This window comes from Balearica regulorum, chromosome 1 (assembly GCF_011004875.1).
Source record: "Balearica regulorum gibbericeps isolate bBalReg1 chromosome 1, bBalReg1.pri, whole genome shotgun sequence".
Lineage (NCBI taxonomy): Eukaryota > Metazoa > Chordata > Aves > Gruiformes > Gruidae > Balearica > Balearica regulorum.
In genome coordinates this window covers 22,726,562-22,737,792 of record NC_046184.1, presented here as the reverse complement: position 1 = coordinate 22,737,792, position 11,231 = coordinate 22,726,562, and the positions used below count along the sequence as shown (strand labels likewise).

The 11,231-nt window shown below is 45.1% G+C and overlaps 1 protein-coding gene across 2 annotated transcripts in view; it reads left to right on the top strand.

Annotated features, from left to right (window-relative positions):
• The first annotated feature begins 5,429 nt into the window (after positions 1 to 5,429).
• MAPK12 (mitogen-activated protein kinase 12) overlaps positions 5,430 to 11,231 on the top strand; it is a 41,634-nt gene continuing 35,832 nt past the window's right edge. For both annotated transcript variants that reach the window (XM_075742858.1, XM_075742853.1), the window contains exons 1-2: positions 5,430 to 5,645; positions 6,452 to 6,581. In XM_075742858.1, the coding sequence (XP_075598973.1) occupies positions 5,530 to 5,645; positions 6,452 to 6,581 (246 nt within the window). In that variant the 5' untranslated portion in view covers positions 5,430 to 5,529. The remainder of the gene's footprint in view (positions 5,646 to 6,451; positions 6,582 to 11,231) is intronic.

The following is an 11,231-nucleotide window of genomic DNA, read 5'->3' as shown; positions in this document are numbered from 1 at the left end:
TCTCGACCCATAAGTTTTTTTTTCATTGTACCTTTTCTCCCCTGTCTAATGAAAGAGGGGAGTGATAGAGTGGCTCTGGTGGGCACCTGGCCCTTAGCCAGGGTCAACCCACCACAATCATGTACCAGTAGGTCAAGAGCCATTACTTAGACAGCATTGTTGCAGAATTCCCATTAGTGCTCTTGGCACGTTTTTCATGTGGTGCAAAAGATGAAAGCAGGGGGGAAGGAGGTTCAGTACGCTGCAGGATCCGACACAGGGAGCTCACCCTAGGGCAGGAGGGGGGACACCCTTTCAAGGACAAAAGGCTGGCAGCAAAAGCACCTCTGACAGAGATGGGGAGCAGTCAGTACAAAAGCCACTTCCTCCTTTCTTCCTGTCACGTGTGCTCCTGGATCGTAACAAAAACCAGACATCCACCTTCCTGACTCTCAGGACTTGGTCAACGGTGGATCTGCTAAAAAAAGTACCATTTTTAGCTGCAGGCACACAATACTTAAGTATCCTTCACTACATCTGTAAAATGCTGACTTGGCCCAAGAATCCCTGACAGATGAGCAATGGTAAAGCTTTAATTCTTGCTATAAGAAAATTGCACTGTAAATTGGGTAAATTGTGCCCCTTGGAAGCAGCAGAAAGGAGTTCAGCCTCGGCAAGCTCAGTCCCCTTAGGAAGGAACTAATAGTGACACCTCTGTTTGCTTTAAAAGCAGCTTCTTGTTTCTCTTACGTGTGAATTGTGCCGCTAGCATGTACAGATGTAGCGCAACTCTCTAAAGCTGGTCCTTAGAAAATCAGCATGCTGGCATATGTGGGAGTACCAAGTGTCATTAATTTATGAGTCTGGGCAAAAAGCATAAGGGGGTTTATGGGACTAGTACCAAGAGACTCAGAAACCTGCATTAGTGTAGCTGCCACTGACCTTCTTTCTGCTGTAAGATAAAACATTGAACTGATATGCCTAAAAAGGTCTGAGTTTTCACTACAAGGAGGGAATATATCACGAGTTTCCTATGCGAACGCTGATCTTCCAACCAATCCAACATTTAATCCATTATATGGGAAATTTTTACAGAATGAGCGAAACTGGTCAATTAGGCTTCGATCCTGAATGCATACAAATGCTTCATTTTCCACTCACATAGTCCCCCAGCTTCAATTATTGTCACAAATTAAGATGTGTACCATAGTACAGAGGTTTTAGCTTGTCCTTTTAGGTTTCAATTTGATCACAAGTATTACTGAACGCAGTAGAAATACTGAATCACAGTGGCAGCCCTGAGACAAATATACATTAAATCTGCCGTAACTGGCAGCCTCCACTGAACCATAATTTGCTCCTTACAGAATAATAACCTGTAGACTAGCACTAAGATAATATATTCCTATTTCATACTCATTTTATAATAGAGCCTGAAGGCTTCAATCAAGAATAAACCCTAGTTACGTTATATCCTGTGCAAAAAAACCACAGCGTACTTCTGTCCTGCCCAACCCTCTCATGAGGTTGAGATGGAAACGCAACAAATGAATGCAATGTTAAGGAGGATAGGAAATACAGGGTAAATGTACCGCTAAGTTTCTGGCGATTTAGACAGGTGATGTGCACAACTATGTAATGACAAATACATAAATCTATCAGCGATATCTTTTAATGCTCTTTTTGTATGACTTTTGCATTGAAGTTGGGAAACTCTTCAACACCAGCATATTTTCCTCCATGCACAATAGCATCTCAGACTACGACAATCTGTGATAGTTTAAAAACTAAACTCCTAGAGTTTAGTCTAGGAATGAGTATGAAAAGGACCTTTAGGCAGGCTCTGAGGAGAAAGAGTGTTAAAAGCAGTTAGTTTACACATAGCTGTCTCCTACCCTCTACACCCAGCCCCACTTCCCCCACCCCCCTCCAGCAAGCAGGGATAACAGGGTAGTAAACAGTTACTTAGTGAGTTCTCACTCGACCTCTTGAACAAATGAAACGGCCAGTTTAAAAAAAAAAGAATTTCTTTTTTTTAAAAAAAGCACTTAAGTGGTGTATATTTATTCCTTTCCGCTGGTGGCCAAGTACCCTCGCAGCACAGTGACGCTCCCGGGCGTTCTCTGTCCCACAGAAACTGGAACTGAAGCACCCTGCTCAGGGGTCAGAGAGACAGAAACAGAAAAGTTGCAAAATAGTTGGCAGCAGCTCCACTGGGGAAGGGTGGGGACACAATAACATGGGAATATTTTCAGATGAAAACTGAGAATTTTTTTATTTTTATTTAAGCTGTAGTTCTTGTAATAAATAAAATGGACTTACTTCCTCCATGGCAACATATCTAAATAGAGAACAGAGTACTTTTTGAAGGTGGGGATAGAAAGCTGGTTAAAAAAATAATACTCTAGGAATCAGCTTTTGACAATTCATCAAGATTTTATGTTTATTGACATTTAAGGTATGTTTTACAGAACTAAATTATTCATATGTGAATTAGCATATCAAGAATAAAACGACCGTGGGAAAGACATCATATAGACGTGAACAGACAGAAAGGTGGGAAGACATTTGATTTTTCCAAGGACTTTGTATGATCTCTTGCTTTCCCCAGCTGAATCCACATTGCCAGTGCCCAGTCTGAGGATCAAGGTGCCAGTCCCTCTCCCTGCTCATGCAGATGCATCTCCTTTGCCTGGGACCCAGCAGCCAGCCTGCAGTTCAGCTCCTGACAAACTAAGCCATGCCATTTTATCACTGCTAATAAACAGTTCGTTGTGAGCAATGTTGCTGTCAAACTCTCTCACCAGACTCAGTACCTGTAGAACTTCTCAGGAAAACATGGTGAGCTTTTTTGTGGCTTTCTGGCAGAGCTCCTGCTCCAGCACCAAAGCCTCATGTGCAGGCTGGAGCGTAAATTGAGTTCTCAGTCCCCAGAGGGATTAGGAAGACTACTGTATACATCCCATCTACCTCATATGCTCTGCAGCTGATGGCAACCTTCCAACACATTGAAAGTTGGCTCTTTAAAAAAAAAAAAAAAGGTATCAAAATGAATGTTTCTTCATGGCAATAACTTTGTCATCCTTCCATTTATGGGATAGGCATGAGGAAAGGGGGATTTTTGCATCGTTACTGCATTTGTTACCTTTTATTCATGATGTCTGAAGAAGGTCCCTTTTTGTTCTATAAATTTTACAATAAATACATGCCAAAAGCAGAAACATCTGATAGCATTCCTTTTTTTAATTTACCCTATCAAGCACACACTGCCTAGGATAAGATATGGCTGTAGTATCCTATTAGTCTCATTGCAACAGATTATCTTTGGGAAAATATAACACCATACATCCAGCCGAGCCTAGCACAATGCTGAGGCTCACGCGTCTTGTGATGCTGCTGTAAGATCTACCAGCTGTGGAGAGATCCAAATTTCCCCTGTCACTCCCTTGATAGACACTTGTAATGGTTTTGTTAGACAAAGCTTCCCTTCTCACAACAGCGCCGATCCCCCAGTCTTTTCAGTAAATTTATCAGTTCGTCTGCTATTGTGTGTGTGACTTGACAAGAAAAAGCGGTCTTGTATCCATCTGACCTGCACTGCTACCTCATCCATCTATAGCAAAGTATCTCTAAACACTTACACAAAGGAAAGGGGGAAACAGCATTGGCCAATTTTATCACTGAATTTAAAATATCTTACAAAAGTTGCTCTGTAATCTTCTGCGCTTCTGCACAAGAATGATATTGTCTTGGTGCTGGGTTAGTACTTTCATCTACTGTATCAAAATAATCTACTTTCTACCTCAACAAAAAGCAAGTAGTAAGAAAGCATAATTTTGCCACAACTGGATGAAGAAAAATAGGCGAGAGATCAAAAGCAGAACTAATCCTTACTGTACTAGACATATATATATGTCATTAAAAGTAATTTAACTAATGGACTGGCTCAAAACTGAGTGGAAGGTAAAGCTGCTCTATCCTTAACCTTGCCCATGCTACATTTCACTTCAGCCATCATCTGAATAGCAAACATGGCATAAAAGTGATCATATAAAATAAAATAAAGTAAAATAAAGTAAAATAAAATAAAATAAAATAAAATAAAATAAAATAAAATAAAATAAAATAAAATAAAATAAAATAAATCTGCTGGGACAGTGCATAATCTAACACTTGACATGAGCCTCACATTACCTGCCAGATATCAGAAGGTTGGTTTCTGTTCTCATCAAACCAGGGAGTCAAACAGGTCACTGGTCGGCAGAGAGCAGCACTGGAAAACAGAGTGATTGGGTGGAAGGATGTTAGTCTGGGCTTAGCGAATTTGCAGTGCTGCTCTGCAGCAACTTCAGAAATGGTGCTTTTCTCCTATACTCAACACATAAATATCAGGAGGAGGGAGGGCAGGGCTCCTCTTCCACATTCGGCAGTGGGGCACAAAAAGGTCTAGGCCTGTGGCAGCTACCAAAAAGGCATCGGGAGCAACGAAACTTAGCCAGATTGCCCCTTTTGAGCTAAGCTACAAATTGAACTCTAATGACACCAAGTTTGAATTATCTAACCTCAGCAACATTGCTCAGGGGTGAAGTCAGACAAAGCAAAGGCTTCACCAGACCCCGAAGGACAAGAATTTTAATTATAGTCACACCAAGAACATGTAAAACTTTTTTTTTTTTAAAGTAGGTCTTTGCCTTACACATGCCGGTTCAGGCCTATTTACTAGAGAGATATTGAGGTCGCTACTCTCCGTACTCCAGCACGGCAGATGTTTCAAGCTGCTGCTTGAACCGTTTCATCTCGCACCAGCCTCGCACGGGACACCTCACTCTGAGCAACTGAATCAAGTGTGTGCTTGTTTCTATTTAACTACATGAAATATGTTGAAACTTGAGGTCTGACCCCGACATGAACTGGGAAGGCCTCAGCTGTACACCTTCGTGCAAAGGTCATTTGAAAGCTCACTTTTGTACTGCCAGCTGTCATCAAACTCCATTCCTTAACCTGTAAAACTCGGTTACATCTTACCAGATCCAAAACAGGATCGCAAAACGAGCCCCGAGTGAAGTACCGCACCACGGCGTGTACACGCACGAAAAGAGGGCTGGGATGGATTTGCTTCCAGCTCCACAGCAAGGACTTGTGCAGGCGGCGAGAGCCTGGGCACCTGTTTCCCTGCCTATGCAGGCTCCGCTGCCGCCGGGCACTGGCAGGCTGGACGGCTCACTGCCCCCACACCACCGCTGGGACACCCTGCGGTTCTCCACCCTCCACCTCGGCGGAGCGCACCCCCGGGTGCCCGGGCAAGGGGGGGGGGGGGGGGGGGGGGCACGCCCAGCGCCGGTCCCCGTCCCCGTCCCGGTCCCAGCCCCACCGGAGGAGGCGCAGGGCGGGCGGCCGGGCCTCCCGCGGGGGGTGCGCGGGGCGGGGGCGGGAGGCGCCGCTCGCCCAAGCCCAGCCCCTCGCCGCAGCCCGGCTCGGCGGCGCTGGCCGCTCCTGCTCCCCCCCGCCCGGGCTCTTTGTCGGCGGGTGCCGGCGGGGGGCTGCAGCGCCATGTCCTCCCCCAAGAACGGCTTCTACCGGCAGGAGATCACCAAGACCCTCTGGGAAGTGCGGGACCGCTACCGGGACCTGCAGCCGGTGGGGTCAGGCGCCTACGGAGCCGTCTGGTGAGCGGGGCGAGGCGGGGCAGGGCAGCTCCGGGAGGAGGCGGTGGGGGGGCGGCGGCGGGGCGTCGCGGTGGCCTCTGCCCCGGGCCGGGGGGACGCTGCCCTGCCCGGCCCTCTCTCGCCTTGTTCCGTGCCAACTTTTTCCGGTTGTTGTGCCTGACCCGGCCTGGCCCCGCCCGGTGCTGCCGGGCCCCCCGGCAGCCAGGTGGGCAGCGGGGCCGCCCCCCGAGCCGGGCGCCGGGAGGCGGGCTGTGCCGCCGGGGGAGCCCGGCCCCTCGGGGGGCAGCCGGCAGGCATACCGCGTTCCGTCCCACGCGTGTTTTAGTCCCCGGAGCAATTGGAGCCCGGGGCGCCGCCCCAGCCCTGCCCAGCCCTGCCCGGGCAGCGCTGCTCGCCGTGGCCGGCCCCGGCCCGGGGATCACTCGCAGCGGCAGCGTCCCCAAAACCTGGGGTGCTGGCCCTTGGGACAGGACGCGAGGTTTGGGTTTATGTTGATGGGGGTTTGGGGGTTTTTGTTGTTGTTTTCGTTTCTTTTTCTCCCTCCCCAGAGCTTTTGAAAATTGGCTACTTTTCATCGCAGGGCCTGGCAGCCTTTTAGACGAACAAAACTAGACGCCGGATGCTGCCAGTGAGGTGTTTTGGGGAGGCAATCCCCTCCCTTGGCACAGGGAGGCCGCCCAGGCACCCGGCAGGCCGCAGGTTGAGGGCTGGGCAGCACAGGGCAGGATGTGGCCGCTCTCCAGCGCCGCAGGGTTTGCAGTTTCGCTTTGGTCCTCACTCACCAAACTCTTCCTTTTCCCTTAAAGCTCAGCCGTCGATGGAAGAAGTGGTACCAAAGTGGCCATTAAGAAATTGTACCGCCCGTTTCAGTCTGAACTCTTTGCCAAACGAGCCTACCGAGAGCTGCGCCTTCTGAAACACATGAAGCATGAAAATGTGAGTGGGTTGGGTCGTTAGCAGATATCCCCGCCAAGGCTGCAGCTTACGCACCCTAAAAACAAAGAAAATATGCAGATTTGGACAAGGCAGATGTGTGGCTGAATGGAATTCAGGAATCTTTCAGCCTGTCTTTTCTTTCTGTCCTTTATCTACAGACGTCAGTTAGCACAAACTAGAATATCCTGTGGGAAACACCATTTCCATGTAGGAAAGGTTGGGTGGGGAAGGTTAGGACCAGAGTGGAATTTGCGCTCAGAGCTAGTGAGAGAGATTAAGGACCAGAAATTAGTCTCCATTGCTATGTTCCTGTGAGGTGCAGGAGAATGCAGAGCATGGATCTGTGCCTGTGTGTCTCGGCTGCCAGCATCTCTGTTTTTCTGAACTTACATGAAGATGGCTATGGTATATGTGCATGTCTTTGGGGAGGGGGTAGGGTTTTCCTTTTTTGTTTGTTTTTTAACCTTTCATGAAGCATTTGAAAGTTTTGGGTTTGTACTAATGTGAAACAGGAAAAGTTCGTGAATGACTAAATAAATTGCTTTACTGGGAAGCAGAGAATAGGATACAGAGCTCAGTGCAGATTCCCACATTGTGTGACAGAAGAACAGCCGTAGAAAGAAGTGTTGAAAGTGTCATTGAGATAAAGACTCTTGGTCCCAACAGTGCTTAATGGTTTAAGAATAAAATAAAGGGGGAGAGATTTGTGTGAAAACAGTTATTGTGGAATCAAAGCACAGACTCCAGGTGAGAAGGGTCCCAGGGTGGGCTTGGAGCATCACAGTAGTGGTTTTAAATGCTGTTCATCGTGAATGCATGTGGAAAAGGAAAAAAAAAAGAGAGTTTGGAGGGAGTTGTTAATATGATGCATAAACATCTGGTTTAAAATGTTACTAATGTAAGAGATTAGAGCATAGCTCCGTTCAGATGTCCTTCAAGGAAAGCTAAGAGATCAAAAGCGAGGATAAGAGAAACTGTTAATAACAATAGCCAGTCATTGCCATTTCACGTTTTAGTATCAACATTGTGAGTACCAACAATATCCAGGTTCATTGTGAAGAATAATCTGTGGGATATCCTGACTGTCCAGGAAAAAAAGGAGCTTTTTGTAGGCTTAACATTTTAGTCTGAATCTTTTAATACCTTTGATCATTTTACTTGGTGATTCCTCTGAAGTAACTGCTTCATAACCACTACTGTATATGTTAAAGAGTTAATGTTTGCAGGGAACTTCTGTGTCATGCATGGGCTTTCATACTCTCAGCATTTTCTTTACTGAACATTTGGGAGCAGAGCACCTTGTGCAGTTGCCAAGCTCCTAACTGTGTCCAGAATTTTGAGATTATTTTTCTTCTGTTTCCCAGAATAATCTGTTGGGCAGCATTTTCCACTCCTGGCGGGTTTTATGCGGTGTATGCCCTTCAGGATAATACTCTGGAACTGTTTTGATAATTAAAGAGTCTAGAAGAAAATGCTCACTGAAGAACGTGAGCACAATCTGTAAAAGTTACAAACCAATATATATGAATGAAGGGAATAATTTACAGTCTTAGGAAACAGTTTGGGTCACAGAAAGAAGAGTGTGGTCTATGTAGCAAATAAAAGTTTTACCATGAATTATGGCATGTACTCATTAGAGAACAAAGACTGAATAAGTGATCCTGCAGGGATTTGTGGGCACTGTGGGGACAGAAGGTGACTACTCCACTTGTCCGCGATGAGGCTGAGATGGCAGTACAGCTCATCAAGAGAATTTCTATCCACCATCCCAGCCTCACACCCTTCTGTCAGTCATTTCACCCATGGTGAATTAGGAGTAGCAACAGCACCTTTTAGGATTTCTAGTCCCTGTGCTGGTCTCAGGATACTCTTTTAGCCGCTCCTCCCATCCCAAATTAAATCAGAGTGGCAGTATCACTCCTCATCAGGATTTTCAGCCCCTCCTTTGACCCAGCACCGTTGTGTCAAAGAGCCTTTTTTTTGCGTATTTCCACCACAGGATGGCTTTACAGGCAGACAGTAAGGTCCTTTCCTATTCACATCGGCAGTCCCCAGCGTGCTGTGCACACCTTTAATGATTTGTACATTAGTGGCAGGAGATCTGCCTGTCCTCTGTCATTACCATTGTGGCTTCTGTGGGTCTGGCTATGGAGTTTTGAACAGGCCCCAGTCAGCGTGGGTGCATATCTCCTCATAGCAGGAATTAGTAGAATAGAACAGTGATTTAAGTATCTTTCTTGATTTTTCTGTTAATTAATACATTATAGTATACTTGTATAAAATAGCAGTTACCTATCTTTCTGGCTGTACTATAAATACAACTGCTATTAAAAATTAATAAAACTGAAGTAATTGTTTCAAAGACCACAATAAAATAGCGATGCCATTGTTAACTCTGTCTTGGGTGTTGGTAATCTGAGTATGTAGAGGAGCTGGTGTGTGACAGGCAGTCTAATGGTACTGCCACTGTGGATTAGACTTCGGATATTGTTGCAACGTTGCGCTAATCTGCCAGTACAAATCTTCACCTTGCTTTTTTCCTACTTCAGGATATAAACTATTTCAAGGTTCTGTTTATCTGATAGTTAAAATTACATCCAATTCGCTCTTCTGATCTGTTTTTCTTTTAAAATTACTTCTGTAATAGCGATGCATTTGATGTTGGATTTCATGAAAAGTGTGATGTTTGTTTCCCTGTGACTACCTCTCGATGGACCATCTCTGCCCTTCATAGCTTTCAGGGAAGTGTTGCATTAAGCATGTAGCAATACATTATCATAGTTTATTTAACCTTATGCTGTATTCAGAATGATGGAAGAAATTGTAATGGTCTGACACATCATGTTAAAAATAGCATCTCTGATCTTCCATTAAGGTGGCAGAAGATACCATTAAACCTGTGCCACAGAGATATAATTCATCAGCATGTCATGCTTCAGTGAAGAAAATGGAGGAAAACTCCTTAATACCCTGGATGACCTCCATTATAGACCCTTTGAGGAATATGTTCATCTGCTTAATGTGGAAGGGTTGTACGATGACCAGGAGTCCTGTAAAACCAAATATAGGAGTCATCCAACTGTATTTTACTGGAATTGTATTTTACTCTGTAAGGAAGCTAGCTCAGGGGTCAGTTTGCTTGTCTATTTAGGTGTTTTCAAGAAGAGGCGACTCTGGTTGCTAGGCTGACCATCTTTCATTATATATGCTAGACCTTTATGCTCTCTCATGGCTGTCAAGCAAGACATTACTTAAATGTAGTGAGGAATATTTCTATATAAACAGTGCAAACTTGGTAGCATGGGACTTCTCATCAACCCTTTGCAAACAAATGCTGAGGAGGAATAGTGTTGAGGACCATGGGGCAGAGGCTATGTGTGAGGAGGGCAAGACCTGGCTGCTAGGAGATAAAATTCTGTCTTTAATGGCACTGGCATCCATTCTTTTTTGGTAGGCCTTATAATTTGAGAGGATCTGCGATGTTTCACAAACATCATGAGCTACTTCTGCTGCCTCAGAAGCAGTCTAACCCAGATCAATTCCTCAGACATTGCCAAAAAGAAAAGTTAGTTTCCAGCAGGATAAGCTGCAGGATCGCTGTGTAGCTGCATAAACACATATTCTGGCACATGAGGGGGAATGGTGTGAAAACGAGGAATAAAAACAGCTAAGGCACAATGAAGAAAGCACTGTTTTGGATTGTTTTTTTCTTCATTTATTCATGCTAGCTTGAAGTATTCATCACACTACAACCTTAGCAGCTCTTGATTATTTCTTTGGCATCTGCTGCACCTTGTATAGAACAACAGAACAAACCTTTACAAAGTTTTTTTTTCAGTAGTGCTGCTTTTGTTCCCTGTTTCTTTCCATTTTGTGCTCAGTTAAAGTGAGGACCCTTAAAACTATCAATTTTAGCTCTGACTTAAAGCCAGAAACTGAAAATATGGCCAGCATGCTAACTTTAGCCCTGGCTTTGGCTCTCAAATGTTTGCATTTGTGCGCTCTTCTGAAGTTAATGGAGATGTCTGTGTATGCAATGCTAAATGCAGACAAGTAAGCAGAGGTGCAGAACCAGTAGTTTCATTTGGTAAATAGCTCGGATTTTATTATGCATCTGGACAGGAAGTGATACCGTGATACCTACTTTTGTTGAAACAACTGCATAGTGACTCGTACCGGTCCAGTCTTGGTGCCCTTCTCACATCCCAGTTTGCTAACAGAAGTCTTGGAGTTGCCAGCAGGAGCGCAGGGGAGATGGCGAGGGGAGATGGCACCGGAGAGAGGGAGAGAAAAGCAGCGGCTTGTGCCAATGTCTTGTGTCAGAAGAGAACGTGGATTTTATAAAAGTGCGATATACGCATATGTGTGTGTATATATGGATATACCTATCTGTACGCAGAGTAATTCTGACCCAGTTCTACCAACTTCAATTCCAAATGTATTTCTGGCACAAAATTTTTGACAAATGCCTGTTAAATGATTCTTGGGTTGGTTAATATTCTACAGATGTTTTCTCTTCCTGGATACCCTGTATGTAAGAGGCAACTGCAGTATTTGTTTAAAGGTACTCTATATTATGTTCTCATTCATTGCTCTGAGTGGAAATTATTCTCTGGTGTATTCCCACATCTGAAGACCAGTGTGTGTTTT